This window comes from Penicillium samsonianum (assembly GCF_028829775.1).
Source record: "Penicillium samsonianum strain IBT 33392 chromosome Unknown utg000004l_segment0_segment0, whole genome shotgun sequence".
Lineage (NCBI taxonomy): Eukaryota > Fungi > Ascomycota > Eurotiomycetes > Eurotiales > Aspergillaceae > Penicillium > Penicillium samsonianum.
Window position 1 is genome coordinate 933,763 of NW_026643262.1, and position 16,078 is coordinate 949,840.

Sequence of the window (16,078 nt, forward strand, 5' to 3'; positions counted from 1 at the left end):
CTCAGAGTCAGAGCAAATTAGTGTCTGTGCCTTTCAAGCATTTGAACATTCCAAGTTGTGTTATCTGTATCCTGTCATATCAACGTGTAGCTAGACCGTTATATATCCACCATCAACCACCATAGCATGACCCTGTACGAACGATGCCTGTGTTGAACACAAGAAAAGAATTGCATCAGCCACCTCTTCCGGCTGACCCATTCTCTTCATTGGTGCAGTCTCTACTGCTGGCATAATGGCCTCACGGACCTCAGGCTTCTTCATTACTAGTGGCGTTTCGATGACGCCAGGGCAGACACAGTTGACTCGAATTTCATCTTTGGAGTAATCGATAGCATCTGCACGTGTCATTCCAATAACAGCAGCCTTAGATGCACAGTATGCAGCTATCACAAACTCAATATTGTGTTTCGCGGATAGAAAGACAAAGACAACACTTACGAGCACCTGGGCGACTGACAATGCCAAGTTGGCTGGCGACATTTACCACAGCACCACGCTGAGGTGGACGATTGGTATCATGGCTGGGGAGTCCACTTTGTGTGACCATCTGCCTAAGCTCTGCGCGAGATGAGAGCCAGCAGCCTCGGTAGTTGATGTTATTAACGCGGTCGAATTCTTCAAGTGACATCTCTGCCGAGCGCAAAGATTGGCCAAGGACACCTGCACAGTTCACAGCATAGTCCACTCGTCCGAATTCTTGTACAACTGCATCAATGAATGAATCTGCGAATTGGTCGTCTGCCACGTCCCCGGCCTTTACCAGCAGCCGTACTTCAGGATATGTTGATGTGATGACTTCTGCTATTTGTTGCAGAGACTTTTCGTTGAGGTCTGTAATAGCGATTTGTGTACACCCAGCTGCAGCAAAGGCTCTTGTAGTTGCAGCGCCGATTCCTGTGTTATGTGAGTGACCGACATCGATACAGGCGGCGCGTGCTTAACCTACCAGTTCCACCTGCACCAGTGACTACCGCAACACCAGGAAACATATTGGGGAGTGGTTGAGCCATTTAGAGAGGATAAACTAACGATAAAACAACTAGAATGACCTAAATATATATGAATGTGAACGATGCAAGTTGTATACCTTCTGAGCTCTCTTCAATCTCCAAATGTCCCCACCCTTATCGCTTATCGCGGGCCGAAAGGTCCCGGCGGGCCCCGAGTTGGAGCAGTTGGGGTCGGATCTCCCACCTCGACATCCACTTGTTCAACCCCCAGGCGTCATTTTCTCCAAACCAGTTCTCCATATCCCCCCAATGTTCAATGTCCCCATCACCCCAGCCGAACCGGGGTGCTCGCGGAGCAAGGGCACGTATCTGTGCACACTGTGGTCGGAGTTTCCGACGGACTGAACATTTAGAGCGACACATACGCACCCGTAAGCAATTGCCGGGGAGACCCCCGCAGCTAATGCTAACTTGGCAAACTAGACACCAAGGAGAAGCCGTTCATTTGTTTCTGTGGGGCGGCCTTTACTAGAAGGGATTTGTTGAAGCGTCACACGCGCATCTCACATCAAGATGGGGTGACCTCGCCGACGCCGCCCGAGCCAACGACAAAGGCGGATTTCCAGCCAACCCATCACCTTGCATCGATCCCGCCGCAATATGATACACCAACTAGGTCCGTACCCGTGGGATCCCTTGCAGGATCATCGGATGTGCACCAATGGGCTGGCGCACAGAACACGCCTTATTTAGACCCAAGTCACAATGCCGGCATGCATCCTGCTGCTACTGCAGGGGCTCCAAACCCAGCCATTGACCCCCATACGGGTATGGTGCATGATGCGGATATGCTTCAAGCTGCCCAGTTACTTCTTCCAGGAGATTACCGACCTACAGGTACGCTTTTTTTTATAGTTGCTCAAGTATATGCTTCCTAATATTCCTTGCAATATGCAATACCATCTGTTCCCTCTCGGATGATTTCCGCTTGAACTCCTATTCTTGGAATTCTATTAATCTGACACAAAATAGCACAACCGATGCCCTACTTGCCCGAAGATTTGAATCATTTCCAAGAATTCACCCATTTTTTGGATTCGATTGGCTTGCCGGGAGAATGGGTTCCCAGCGAAGGCGAAACATCTCAGACACAACAGGTGAACCTGGAAGACGTAAGGGAGAAGACCCAAGAGCACCATGAGCGATCACGACGAAGCGGAGAAGGTTCTCGAGGAGACTCGCCATTCAGATCCTGGCTTCCATCTGTGCCGAGGGGCGACCAAAGTCTAGGGACACTATCTGATTCTGGTATCTAACACCTTATATTGTTATAATTTTGTAGATTACTGACAACATCCCAGAACCGCCCCAAAATGCGAAGAGGACATCACGATTCAATGTTACTGAAGACCAGCGATTTCGGCTTGCGGCATCTCTCGAAGAATTTCGCAATGTCATTCCGGATTTCGTACTGCCATCTCGTCACACACTGACTCGGTACCTTACTTCTTATTTTGAAGGATTCCACCCACATCTTCCGTTCATGCACATCCCGACTTTTCATATCAATGAACGTGCCCCTGAGGTAGTTCTGGCTATTATGACCATCGGGGCTCAGTATAGATTTGAGCACCGCAACGCAGAAAGAATATTCCATGTTTCCAAGGCAGTTTTATTCGAACGGATGTCCAGAGAGCCCCGTTTCCCAGCCAAGCCAAGCTACAATTCTGGCTCTCAAGTACCGCTGGGGATATCTCCTTATTCCAACTTTGGCGATCAATCCCTCACGCAACCACAGGTAACAGCGGAAAGAACTGCTGCTTGGAGGCAAATCGAAATTACTCGCTGTCTACTTATTCTGATGGGCTATTCCACGTGGGAAAGCGCTAGATTGGTACAAGAAGCATTCCATCTTCAGGGCTTGTTGGTTCGACATCTCCGCGAGGCTGGCCTGACAGAAGACACAACACGCTCTGATCCACGCGCACCTCTCGACTGGTACGAATGGGCGGACCAAGAATCCGGGCGACGCACAAAGTTGATTGCGTTCTGCTTTATCCATGTTCACAGCATTGCATACAATGCTTATCCATCTTTGCGCAGCAATGAGGTACACCTGCGTCTTCCATGTTCCACCGTCGAATGGACCGCTAGCACCGCTGCGGAATGGGAAGCAGCCCAGCGAGAACGAGGTCCCCAGCAGTTGTTCTTCCAAGACGCATTGACCCTGCTCTTGCAAAAGTCCCGATCAGCCAAACCACTAGACCCCATCCCGGCTCCACTTGGTAACTATATCCTCTTGCACGGACTCCTGCAACGAATTCACCTCGTGAGCGAGCTATCCTTACCGAACGGCAACCACTCCACAACCCTCCCAACAGAGGAACTGAATAAACTAGAGCAAGTCCCCTCCCTACCCACAAATCTTCCCCAGATCCACCTCTAACCATCCAATCCACAGACGAGCTCTGCGCTCCTGGACCTCCGTGTGGCAACAAGCCCCAGAATCCAGTCTAGACCCACACAACGCAAACGGTCCAATCCCATTCACCTCCAGTGCATTCCTAGGACTTGCTTACGTCCGCCTATCTCTAAATCTCGGTCCCCATCGCCGCCTCGAGACCCGCGACCCGACACTCATAGCCAACGCACTCCGCCGCTCCCCACGCCCAGAACGAAGCTACCGTCTGATCCCTGCTCTCATATACGCCGCTCATGCCCTCAGCATTCCCGTGCGTCTGGGAATAGACCACATAGGTCGCAGCCAGGCCTTCTTCTGGAGCGTGCGGCACTCGCTAGCTAGTATTGAATGTGCAGTGTTGCTAAGCAAATGGCTGTTTACACTTGCCGAGGCGGGACCGAATCAGTCGTTGAGTGGTATGCCCATGTCAATGTCCTGTCTGCTAGATGTGTGATTTATCGGCTAACAATTCTGATACAGAAAATGAAACCCGCATTCTGCGCTGGACGCGCTGTATTATCGAAGAGGCGTATTCGTCTATTGATACGGATGACGGCGAGGCGCCGCAAGATCTGGAACCGGCTTCTTTGGGATTGGCTGTTCTCAAGCTGTGGGCTAGGTTGTTTGGAACCAATACTCAGTGGCCGTTTATTAATGTTCTTGGACAGAGCTTGGAAGAGTATATTACTATGATTTGATGTTGATATTATTATGTCAGCCGTTTGTCTATATTGAAACTTTTTGGAATATAATGTGTTTATGATCTCATGATCCCGGTGGATGACTTTTGTTTCTATACCAACCTGTGGAATTCCAATCTTTAAGTGAATGATAGCTGCATATTGTGCCTTGAAGGCTGATCCCTCTATGACATGTCTATTCGATCAAAAGATGGGTTTGAAGGTTATAGTTCTACTTGGCTTAGAGCACTCACGTTCCAAATCCGATAGTGCCGCTCATTACTTCGTCATTCTACTTACTCTCCATGTCTTTTATTTCCTCCAGGGCTGTCTCCTATACGGTTTTCCTTCTACCCCTGCAATATTTTATCCCTGCAAAATGCCGACCCAACCCTCAAAATCTGATGAGCCTCATAATTATTCAGAAACATGTCTACTTTGTGGTATATGCATTTTGGTGTTGGACGGAGGAACAATGAGCAAAGATCCGCTGGATGTGCTCAAGGAGTCTCAATGGGAGATCCATCGCAAATTCCCGATTCCTGAGCATATTCTCGTGCCATCGACCGAAGTGGAGAATAAAAGTTTCTCCAAATTTCCTTGGTTATCATCTTGCTATCAGCGAGGGGGTAAGTTGACGTTCTCATAGAAACATTTGAATTCGAAGCTAAAAGTAAATCAAAGCTGTCAAATCTGCGTATTCCTCAAAATATGATCTCACGGGAATTGGCCCAGTTGCACGTCTCGGTGGTCAGCCATACCAGCTTCCAAGAGACAAAAACACCGCACGAATTTCTGGACGAGAGGCGATACCACAGTATGATGATACAATATTCATACATTTCCATCCAGGAGGTCACTGGATGCATCCAAGTCTTTATAAACACAAAAATATGGGATACGTGTTTCACTATTATTGTTGGGAGATCCTTGGCCATCTGGTAGGGAAAGAGTTGATCGAGAAGACACTTGGTCAAGTTGTTCAGGCCGCGAGGCAGTATTGGCAAACCCATAAAGGATGGGGTGTTACTGACCTAGATACCTTATTTCGTGCCCAGCTCGACGGGATTCCATACGTGAGATGTGAGAGCTACTTTCGCGGCTGTGATATCTTTGTCAATCCATGGATTATACCCGAGGTTCAAAATACAATCCAACTTGCCCAAAAGATGGTTGGAAAACGCAAAAGCGCCTATCTCAACAGACTTCCACTCGAAATCTCCCTTCTGGTGGCGGAAATCATTTGCCCTATCATCTACACTCAATCCGATGTGCAGAATATGCGTAACATGTTATCCGTGTTTGCGTTGAATTTACCAGATGCCTTTTGGAGAAGCCGATTACAATCCAAACGTGATTTGTTCTTCGAGGTGGATTTGCTAGAGACGGATTCAGTGGACTGGCAGCTCTTGTGGCTAGGGTTGATGGACCTTCTTTCCGATAAATGGTATAACTCCAGTGGATTGGCACACCGCGAGCGATTACTTGGACCAATTAGGGGGATAATCGCTAACTTTCAACAAATTCGACAGAGACATCTTGCTGGGAGATAGTGTCAAAGGTTCCCTCGTTCTAGCTTTATGACAGATCTAGTTGTGGCACTTTACCATTGTAACGAATTCATTCAACCAACAATGCTAAAACCGTCCATGTCCTTTCTCGAATTTCTCAGAGCTCGTACACTGCCATGCGTTCGTCTTGATTTCCAAGGTTATACATAGAAAAGTCGCTGCACAAAGTATGCTTTTTACCGCGTTCGTATACACCCAAGAAGACATCAAAAAAGACACATCAAAAGACATCAAAAGACATTTAAAAAGGGCATCCAAAAAGAACATCGAAAAAGCACATCGGAGAGTTCTTACATATAACATCCCTAATACCATCTTCATCCCTATAGATCAGACTTGACGACAGAGGCCGCATATGCGGCCGACTATTCTTCTGATCTTAAATGAAGATGTTCAACCTGTGAGCTGGTATTCAAATAATGAGCATTTACGACTAAGTTGAGAGTGAAATGTTACTAACTGCATTGAACTGCAGCTAAGAAATGATTCAAAAGCCTACATCGATACTATTAGATATGGCGCATCGCCGTCTTTTTGCGCTTTTCTATTTCCCCTTTCCGTCAATTCAGCTCTCATTCCCTAATCCTCCTTTCCCCTGCTACCGTTATCCCCTTAATTCACCAGTTCCACTACTGATCTCACCATCACCGGCGACCCCAGCACGAGTAAAGATTGTAGCAACGTGACATTTGCGGCCAATCTAGGATAGCTCGATCAGCTGCCCCTCCGCGGGAGAGATCACGTCTTCCACGACGCTAGGAGTGAGCAGGACGTCGGCTAGACTCGAACCACCGGCCAAATTATTGTCATCCTCAACCGCGGCAGGAAGCGGGTCTTGCTCTGGACTCTCACCTCCAGCCAGGCTGTGACCGTCCTCTTCGAAGGTCATCAAGTCTTCGTCGAGTTGAGCGGGAAGTGTGTCTTGTATTTCACCCATAGCTTCGGCCAGACCATCACCAGCCCCGTCATACGTAACCAAGTCTCCCCTGGCCTGGACGGCAGGTTCGTCTTCCCCCATATCCGGAACGTCGGCCTGACGATCATTGTCGTCGTCGTCGTCATCGTCGTCGAAGTTGATTAGGGTTCCTTCGACCGGACCAACCACGTTCTGTTCAACTGGCGTGGCATCTTTCTCAGGACGTTTCCCTCTAACTATCAGCCCAGCCCTACGATAATCATCCAACACGGCGCCACCCTGCGCAAATGCCTGCCATCGGCGCACACCCTCAGCATACCGCATTGCTTTGTCCTCTGAGGTGGAGGTAGGGGCACGGATTGGGGCTCGGTCCCGGGTGATGGGACCGATCTTCTCGTCACGATCATCATCGTCGTGGTCGAAGTCATCCCAGTCGGATCCGGCGTCAAAGACCTGGGTTTTGTTGTCCTTACCCATCCCACACCAGCAATCATGGGTGTGTGGTGGAGAGCACACACAAATGCAGGGCGTGCTGCAGCACTCGCGAATTTCACGGCAGCGCTGTTTGCAAGACACCCAATCATGCTCAGAACTAATTACGCAATATATTAGTATTTGAATGCATAGAAATTGTCATTATTCTTGAACCTTACCCGTGGCACTTGCGGGGACATGGATGTCCGCATGGCAAATCCCTGCCACAAGGCTTGTTGCAACCGTCACTGATGGCATTCCAGTCCTTGAGAGCTAGATGAGGCAATTAGATTTTCCCTTTTTTCGTTAGAATTACCAGGCATGACAGGGACTCACTTTCGATGAGGGTTTCTTGGTTGTGTCTTGTGCAATAAAGAGGTAGAGCTGGGCCAATACGGGGGTCTTCCTGATTTTCAGACATCACATTGGTAACAGCATACCAGAAATCACTATGTTTGCTAACACATTGTGCGTTGCCAAAGATGTAAAGACCGTATTTAGCGCGGGACAAGGCAACACAGACTCTGTTGTCCTGTGTGAGAAAGCCGATACCTCGATGATCATTGGATCGAACAAGCGAGAGGATAACAATATCGTTCTCTTCTCCTTGGTATGAGTCTACGGTCAGTATATTGATGTATGATTTAGAGACATTGTGATTCTGCGACTTCTTTCGCATGATGAGCTTTCGTTGGCCATTGTAGAAAGTGAGAACAGTGATACTAGCTGCCGGAACTTTGTTCATCACAAGGTAGGCAAGTAGATTAACCACCATTGATGCCTCGAAGTCATTCACCTTTGATAACAGACTGTCGTTGCTTTCGTGCGCGGTGTGGTCGAAAAAGAAGGATCGTTTATCTCCCATACCAGGAACAAAAGGGTGATCCTCAACTGACGGATGGTCACGAAGAAGATCCCCATAAATGGGGACCACAAGCTTTCTGATCTCTGGCACCATTCGTCTTTGCTCTTGGAGCATGGCGTATGGCATTTTATTTATCATCAGACGCTCAAACATAGAGACATCGAGGTGAAAAGGTTCGCCGCACAGTTCATACTCGGCACATTGACCTTTCAGCTGCTGGTGGTCACCAACAAGAATCAGATGCTGAAGTGATGGAAGGCAAGCGACTGCAACTGGGGCCTCAAGTACCTCTGCTGCCTCCTCAATCAAAATGACTCGTGGATTCAAACTCGAGACCAGTCCTCTGTATTTACTCAGGCCAGTGGTGGTCATGCCGATGATCTTAGCCTCCTGGAGAATGCAGTAGTCCCGTTCAAATCTACCAATTTGGAAATTGGTCGAGCAATCTTGGTAAGCTTGAGCGAGGCGCTGCACATGTTCTCCCAGGATAGCGATCAGCTGCCCACGTAAGTGGTCATAAACAGCACCGCGATATCTCTTGTGAATGTTGTAAAGGTCTTTCTCTTTCAGCAGATTTTCAACCGTTGCCCGAGAGACTTTGGCAGTGTTGGAGCTGCAAAGACCAGGCGATAGTGGGAGAAAACGGGTTCTGAAAGTCGACCAGTCATCCTCATATCTTCCATGTTCGACTTCGATCTCCTTGAGTTGCTCGTACTCCAGGTCAATATCATCATCAACGAACCCGAAGTCACCGTCGTATTCGGAGTCAAACTCCCTCACGCAGTCCGCAAGCCAAGCCGCCAAAGGATCGGCATTCGCAGGGATGTTGGATTGCTGCCATTTATGTGCGGTCTCTTGCAAGGAATCAACCTGTTCTTGGCTCAAAAGATCATGCTCCAAAAATAGAGATGCTGCAAGAGGATTGCTGTTGTTTGATGGTGCAAGTGGTTTTAGGAGCTTATCAAGCTCAGCCGCGAGTTTGTTTTGTTTTTTTCTCATTGGAGTCATCAAACCTCCCTCAATTGTCAATAGACCTTGGTTTTGTCTGATCTCAAAAGGGGTGCGCTTGCGAATTTCAGGATCGGAAGTTCTCCCACCCAGCCGGACATAGTTCTTCTCAAACACCGAGATATGCTTGATCAGTTGATCGAGAGCATGGTTAGTTTGAGCAGTAATAATGATCGGTGGATCCTTTGGCCCTTTGTTTGAGAGCATCATCCTTAGAGCAGCGATGGAGGTGAAGGTCTTGCCTGTTCCAGGAGGACCCTGAATGATGGCCAGCTTTTTAGTCAACATTCGGTTCAGGGCTGACCATTGGGATGCATCTAGCTTTCCCATTGGCTGGGAGGGCCATCGCTCGAGGATGTCGTATTTTCTGGTGATATCGAGTGACGAGACTTCAGACAATGTCATGAAGTCCATGTTTGGGGCGGTGTTAATGTACCCCGGTGCATCAATGTCTCCTGCCAAGCTGCAGATGTGTTCGTTCAACGGAAAACTAGATAAGGTTAGATGGTATGGTCTTTGGTCTTTTCAATGAGGGCAATATTGATTTGTCGCATTACCTTTCCTTTGACAACTTTTGCAGTGCTGTCAGGGTGTGTCGGTTTGCCTCAAAATATCCCGCTCGAGCCTCAACCATGATCCATTCTTGCCTAATGAGGCATAATGGTCAGTATTAGCATCTTTTGTAGATTCACACGACCATAGACACGACAATGGTATCACTCACTGTGGATCAACCTCGATATCGTCGGGCAAGGCCAAAAAGAGATCGACCTCTGGGGGGTCTTTCTCAACCGCTTCCAGCAGCCGACAAGCCACGACAGCGACAACACATTTGCTCAAGAATGCGTTGCGCTTGGGGGTTAAGGCAACGATTGCTCCAGGATTAAGACGGTTTGAGTATGTCCAGGCAATGTTTTTGCCCGCGCGGCGAGTAGAGAATTGGATGTGCAACGCCAAACCCGAGCGGGCTAGGGTAACACCGACAACGAAGACCTTTGATGTAAAAGAGTATGAGGATCAAAATCTGCAATTTCCAAGTCCAAGAAAGTCCAACGATAAAGGAGTACTCACCTTCTCATAGATAGAGACGTCCGGAGTATCTTTCATAAAAGGATCAGCGCGAACCCGGGCCACAGCATTTCGAAGTGGTGCAACTGAGTCTTCCCGGATCAATGCATAATGGGCCTCTAGGTATTCCTCCTTGGAAACCCAAGGTTCTGAAATGAAATTGGGGGTAAGAGCAACAACATCTCCCGGTATATCTGTTCCGAGGATTTCTTCGGTCGAAGGAAGCTCTGGCTTGGTTTGCCAAAGTTTCCAAGGGCCATAGATTGGTAGATCTGGGTCGAAGTACTGACGGATTTCAGGATTAACGGGTCTGGCCTGCTCCTTGGGCCGATGTCCATATTGAAAGCAAAAATGGGACATGATTGTCTAAAGAACGCGCGGGATTAGCCTATAATGTATTCCTGTCGCTCTTCGATCGACCGCACCAAGGCACTTTCCCGCAATGGATGATCCCACACCCCAGACAAATTTTACCTTTTGGAAAGGCACTTGCCGTAGCCGTTGAAGCAGTTAGTCTGTATGAAGCAAGTGAATTTGCCGTGGAAAGTGGAAAGTGGAGAGTGTGGGGGGGATGAAAGGGTGTAGAAGAAAGAGAAGTGCCATACAGCGTCGAAGTCAAATCGAATGCAGAATATGTTGTCAGGTGGATGAGGTCGGACTAATTAATACCATATGTGATAAGCTGAGTGCGAAAATAAGTGAAGTGCGAGTGGGAAGCGACTGAAGTCGTCTGGAAGGAAGGATGTCGAAGAAGGAGAGAAGGAAGCAAATCAAAGTGGTCGAGAAAATGTTTGCTATATTGGGATATTGTAGATATTTTATTACCTACTACCTACTACTTCCAAGCTTACTATAGTATTGCATTCTAAGAAATGTATTTACTACAACATATGTGTACCTAATGAGGTTCAACATTCCATATAAGATCATATTGGCCATAGATATAGTTAAACCCCCATGTTACAAATCTTCTATATTACAACATTGAAAGAATATTACATATCACCATAATTGATTTCTGCTGGTATTGAATATGAATATGTAACATCTTCCTGGAAATAGGTTATATACTGTAGTAGTATACAGCTCAAGAGCCCTTGACGCTCATTGGTCCGCCAAGCATCGGATCCATTCCCAGATTGGTCCATTTTAAGCTGCGACGTAACGCGCGACTCTCTCCTTTGTCTTGTACTCCGGAGCTGGGGCATAATTGCGATCTCACCGTCATTTTCCTTATTTCCGTTTGCGTCGGAGCACTTTGTTTGAAAACTCCCAATCCCCTGCTTCAATTGCGGCGCGCAAACGATAGCTACCCCACAACCGGGACTGCCACGAGAACTGCGGTAATCATGGGTTCAATGGAGGAGGAAGAGGACCGTGACATGGGAGGTATGACAATTATTTGTTCCAATGGCCCACCGGCCGATCGATCTCATCCTTGCTAATCATCCCCGCGATTCCCTAGGCTCCCAGGACGGAAGCTCCGATAACGAGAACGACAACGATATGGATGACACGATGCGCGACGTCGATGATGGCGAGGGTGACAATGAGAATGAGAATGAAAATGAAAATGATCAAGATGGAGATGGGGATCAAGATCCTGATAGCCCCTCGAATGCGAGCCAGGCGTCGGAGGGCCCTGGCATGCAACAAAACACAAATGGCAACAGTGACAACACCGTGTTTGAACCGTTCTCCATTTACCACCCAAGTGTGCGCCCTGAATGCCTCACAGCCCGAACCTACGATGTGGTCCCAACCACCGCCGCGCCGCATGCCACCTCGATCAACGCCATTACAGCGACTGCGGATATGCGTTGGGTTTTCACCGGTGGATCGGATGGATTCGTGCGAAAGTTCAACTGGGCGGACTCAATAAACAGCAAGCTCATGCTGACCGTGGCGCAAAGGCATCCCTTCGTGGATAGTGTGGTCAAAGCCGGAGTCCTGATGACATACTGGGAGAATATGGATGGTAGCCACCTGTCACCGGTGTACTCTTTGGCCAGCCATAGCGAAGGATTGTGGCTACTTTCTGGGTTAGAATCCGGTGTGATTCGTTTGCAAACTCTGCGCCACGACGAAGGCAAGGAAATTGCGCTTCTACGACAACATACCTCAGCTGTGTCCTCCCTGAACCTCACATCAGATGAAGAATCATTGCTCTCCGGGGGCTGGGATAAACGGGTCTTTGACTGGGATCTGAATACCGGCCAAGCTAGACGAGCTTTCGGTGGCAGCGGCGGACAAATATCAGCAGTGCAGATTCGGCCAGAGTCCAGCCTTCCGGTCCCCAAGGACACAATCGAACCACAGCAGACCAATGGCACATATGCATCAAACTATGCTGCCCCTGGTACAGACACCTTCAGCTTCATGGATACCTCCCACGCCAATGGGGACACGGGCCCGGTCGAGAACCCGCAGGCGGGCTCTCCGGCAGACTCACTCTTTGGAGGCGCGGACTCATTATTCGGTGATGCGGATGGCGGGGCTGCGGATGGTGGTGAGCCATCTGGCGGAGTATTTGGGGTAGACGAGGACGATGAATTTGGCCGCGCTGTAGCCAATGGTGCTATGCCGGATGCCGATGCACCAGGAGAAGTTGATGATGAAATTCCCGCCCAACCAGATGTTGAACATGCACAAAGCACGCACAATGAATTATCGAAGCAAGAAAATACTCATACAGATGCGCCGGTCCAGGAAATGGAAATGAACGATGCGGACATACCGAATGGCCCAGTGCAGCCGGTTGTCAATGGACTCCCTAAAGCAGAGGATCTCGAGACACCTCCACCAGCCCCAGACTTCTCACAAAATACGCAGCAAGAACAAGGCGTGACCAGTGATAACACGTTCCTGGCTGCCTCAATCGATGGAACAATCCGAGTTTGGGACCGGCGACAGCCTGATCCTGTCGCTCGCATCACCCCCTATAATTCTCCTCCATGGTGTATGAATGCTTGTTGGTCACCTGATGGGAATCACATCTATGCCGGACGCCGAAATGGCACTGTCGAGGAATACAGTCTTCACAAGGGTTTGAGAAATGCCGAACGAACATTCAAATTCCCACAGGGGAGTGGGCCGGTGACAGCACTCAAGGCCATGCCGAATGGGCGTCATCTTGTTTGGTGAGTAAAGGACCACTAGGCAACAAAGGACTATTTTTTCTAACTTTATACACAGTGCCTCTCACGATATCCTCCGTCTCTATGATCTGCAAAACGAGCAAGGCGACCAGTCTTCTCGCCATTCGCCAGTTCCGTTCCTGATCATTCCTGGTCATCGAACTGGAACTATCTCTCAGCTGTATGTCGATAATGCATGTCGCTACATGATCTCCACCAGCGGCAACCGGGGTTGGGAAGGCAATACCACTGAAGTCCTCCTTGGTTACGAGATTGGTGTGCCGCAGTAGGGAAAGCTATGAATGACGGACATGTAAAAGCATAATGGACCATAGTGACACTTAATGAACGAATATCATGACTTGAAATCTGAAGGTGTGAGAAATTCATACAATTGAACTGAAACAGACAGTAAACAGTTGTGGCACAAAACCCAAACTCTGAAATTGAAACGATTGCCATATAAATGGATGCATATGTATCACAAATACCAACGCCAGTTCCCCTCCATATTTACAACATGTACAAGACCATGTCACATAAAAACCGAAAGATCATTGCTCATCATGAATGATTTCGTCCAAGTCCAAGCCCTCACAAACTTCAGCTTGCTGAGATCGCCAAGTCCCGAAGTAGGGATTGTTAGCCCATTTAACATGTCCATCGCGATCGCTATCGAAATAGACATAGCCAGGCTGATCGGCATCTGCCGATTTCGCTGCTTTGGCAGCTCCCCGAGGCCCAACCACAAGACTACCAAAACCAGGCAACGCAAGATTGGGAACATGAGTCCTTGCCTCAACATTTCCATTCTCGATATTATTGACAGTAATGAGATAAACAGGCGGGAGATCCGCCTCACGGTTTGCACGAAGCGGCATAGGAATCCACGCCTCGTTGTTATAGGACTCCGGGCGGTTCTTGTCGTGGCGGAGGGGCAAGGGCCGAGCCAAGAGCATGTGATCCAGCTTGCCTGTGTCTAATAGTAGACCCGGTGTTTGAACATAGAGGACGCTGTCATACTGCATGAACTGGATCTGACCCAAGTGGAGCAGCTTGCTGTTTGTTGTTGAGTAGCCTGCAGCTGTGGCTGCCGACATGTCAATGGGGAGGAGCCAGATATTGTATTTGGCGCTGGCAGCGCGTAATATTGATAACGCTTTAGTGGCGGATGAGCCCAGCTTTTTAGCTGACATTCTATCCCATTGCTCTGGGTACATGAAGAGACGGTCCTGGACGGCTGTTCCATCTGTGGAGAGTTGTTTGAAGAATAGGATTGCGGAGCAGATGTCTGATGGATCTGGTTCAGACAGCATTTGGAGATAGGCATAATTTCCAGATGAGTCGTAGTTGCGTTGACTTCCAATGATTGGTATATCTTCATCTGCCCCATAGCCCGTGTCTGATAGACCTCGTTTAAGTGGCTTCTGGAATGCGGGGCCCGTTTTGTGCCTGGCCATTTGGGCCGCTTCCTGGGGCTTTAAAGCATGCTGAATGTTCTTGACAGATTGCTGCTGCAAGACATACCCAGAGAGAAACAACAATGTGGTAAATATGCAGATCACTCCCATCGACACAATGGCCGAAACTGTGGAGGGCGTTAAAAGAACCATGGCCACAAGGGAGGCTGCATGGGATGGATAGTGAGAATATGATAAGACAAAATTAGAATTTCAGACATGCATGACCCCCGGGATGATGTTCAAGATATAACAGCCCTATGGCTCTTAATCTCCAAGCAAGTCTTATTGTGCTTGTTTCATGACATCAGGTTGTTTACGTTGTCCGCGCGACTATCGATAAGCCCGGTCTTGGCGGTGTCACTTCCAAGATTTACAGCATTTTGTTGGTCAAGATGGTTATTTTTAGCCGGACAATGATCATCGGCCCATCTAGATGGATAATAGATGTACATGATTCCTGTTGGCGATTAAATGCAAATCAATGATAGAGCAATGTATGATGAGAAGGCAGACCCTATATACTTTCTTGTACAAACATGGTCAAACCGCGGCGGTGATAAAGGCGGTGATAAAGGCGGTATCCCCCAAATCCGCATTATCGCGATGGTCTCAAAAAAACTGCCATAGTCCTTTTTCGCTTCTCTTCGATGCCTTGGCACTTCCGCATCCGCCCTCACCTCCAAAATGGCAGCTCATCGTGCCGATGCCAGCTCCTTCCTCGATAACCGTGGCTACAAGGGCCCCCTGGTCCGTGGCGTCAACCCTGCCACGCTCTTTGAGAAAGCCGTCCGCGACCGCATCACCGAGTCATACTACTGGAAGGAACAGTGCTTCGGTTTGAACGCAGCAACTCTGTGTGATCGCGCAGTCGAATTGACATCCATCGGTGGAACATACGGTGTCTCCGAGAAACCAACCCCCTTCCTTTGCCTCGCATTCAAGCTCCTCCAGCTCGGGCCTGACCGAGACGTTATTCTCGAACTACTCAATTACACCGACCCCGGCAGTGGCGATGAGGCAGAAAATCCAGATGATGCTCTTGTCAAGGAGCGAGGCGACTTCAAATACCTGCGCGCTCTTGCGGCCTTCTACGTGCGACTGACCTTCGACCCGGTCGATGTCTACAAAACCCTGGAACCACTACTTCTCGATTACCGGAAACTGAAGCGACGGGTGCGCGACACTTTCACACTTACATATATGGATCAGTTCGTCGACGATCTTCTCACAAAAGACCGTGTCTGTGGTACCAGTCTCTGGAAGCTGCCGCCCCGATCACAACTGGAGGACTTGGATTTGCTGGATGAGCGAATCAGTCCTTGCGAGCCAGAAGACTGATGAGTTTAATATGGGTTTCAGCGTACAACAACATAACTCCGGAGAAGGGGTAGAGGCTACCGGAAAAGACAAGACCTCGAGACTAACACGTCCGGTTATAGTGAGTTTTGTCTAAGTGGCCAGTGCTGTGCACTGTCCACGGGT

The 16,078-nt window shown here is 48.8% G+C and overlaps 6 protein-coding genes across 6 annotated transcripts; 3 read left to right on the forward strand and 3 right to left on the reverse strand.

Moving 5' to 3' along the window:
* Window positions 1-26: 26 nt before the first annotated feature.
* On the reverse strand, window positions 27-1,075 carry N7471_007265 (SDR family NAD(P)-dependent oxidoreductase). The gene is made up of 3 exons (XM_057279984.1): window positions 950-1,075; window positions 442-897; window positions 27-386 (listed from the first exon to the last, which is right to left on the reverse strand). Exons 1-3 carry the CDS (start codon window positions 1,011-1,013, stop codon window positions 91-93), a joined length of 816 nt encoding a protein of 271 aa, XP_057134244.1. The 5' UTR covers window positions 1,014-1,075; the 3' UTR covers window positions 27-90.
* A 194-nt stretch (window positions 1,076-1,269) lies between these two features.
* Window positions 1,270-4,112, forward strand: N7471_007266 (C2H2-type zinc finger protein; the record flags this gene model as incomplete). Its single annotated transcript, XM_057279985.1, has 6 exons — window positions 1,270-1,384; window positions 1,437-1,850; window positions 1,986-2,261; window positions 2,315-3,353; window positions 3,415-3,830; window positions 3,895-4,112. 6 exons carry the CDS (start codon window positions 1,270-1,272, stop codon window positions 4,110-4,112), a joined length of 2,478 nt encoding a protein of 825 aa, XP_057134245.1.
* A 2,253-nt stretch (window positions 4,113-6,365) lies between these two features.
* On the reverse strand, window positions 6,366-10,356 carry N7471_007267 (uncharacterized protein; the record flags this gene model as incomplete). The annotated part of the gene is made up of 6 exons (XM_057279986.1): window positions 6,366-7,173; window positions 7,235-7,328; window positions 7,392-9,418; window positions 9,486-9,575; window positions 9,653-9,921; window positions 10,000-10,356. The coding sequence occupies 6 exons, from the start codon at window positions 10,354-10,356 to the stop codon at window positions 6,366-6,368; spliced, it is 3,645 nt and encodes a 1,214-aa protein (XP_057134246.1).
* A 989-nt stretch (window positions 10,357-11,345) lies between these two features.
* N7471_007268 (WD40 repeat domain-containing protein) lies at window positions 11,346-13,423 on the forward strand (the record flags this gene model as incomplete). The annotated part of the gene is made up of 3 exons (XM_057279987.1): window positions 11,346-11,385; window positions 11,462-13,136; window positions 13,192-13,423. The coding sequence occupies 3 exons, from the start codon at window positions 11,346-11,348 to the stop codon at window positions 13,421-13,423; spliced, it is 1,947 nt and encodes a 648-aa protein (XP_057134247.1).
* Window positions 13,424-13,687: 264 nt separating this feature from the next.
* Window positions 13,688-14,746, reverse strand: N7471_007269 (uncharacterized protein; the record flags this gene model as incomplete). The annotated part of the gene is made up of 1 exon (XM_057279988.1): window positions 13,688-14,746. One exon carries the CDS (start codon window positions 14,744-14,746, stop codon window positions 13,688-13,690), a length of 1,059 nt encoding a protein of 352 aa, XP_057134248.1.
* Window positions 14,747-15,280: 534 nt separating this feature from the next.
* On the forward strand, window positions 15,281-15,934 carry N7471_007270 (PRP38 family protein; the record flags this gene model as incomplete). The annotated part of the gene is made up of 1 exon (XM_057279989.1): window positions 15,281-15,934. The coding sequence occupies one exon, from the start codon at window positions 15,281-15,283 to the stop codon at window positions 15,932-15,934; it is 654 nt and encodes a 217-aa protein (XP_057134249.1).
* Window positions 15,935-16,078: the final 144 nt, after the last annotated feature.

Excerpts from the sequence above, each read along its gene's own strand:
- N7471_007265 (XM_057279984.1), bottom strand. The coding sequence starts at position 1,013 with ATGGCTCAACCACTCCCCAATATGTTTCCTGGTGTTGCGGTAGTCACT. Across the intron at positions 898-949 it reads CACTGGTGCAGGTGGAACTG|GAATCGGCGCTGCAACTACA; the intron begins GTAGGTTAAGCA and ends CACATAACACAG. Across the intron at positions 387-441 it reads TGTCAGTCGCCCAGGTGCTC|CTGCATACTGTGCATCTAAG; the intron begins GTAAGTGTTGTC and ends AGTTTGTGATAG.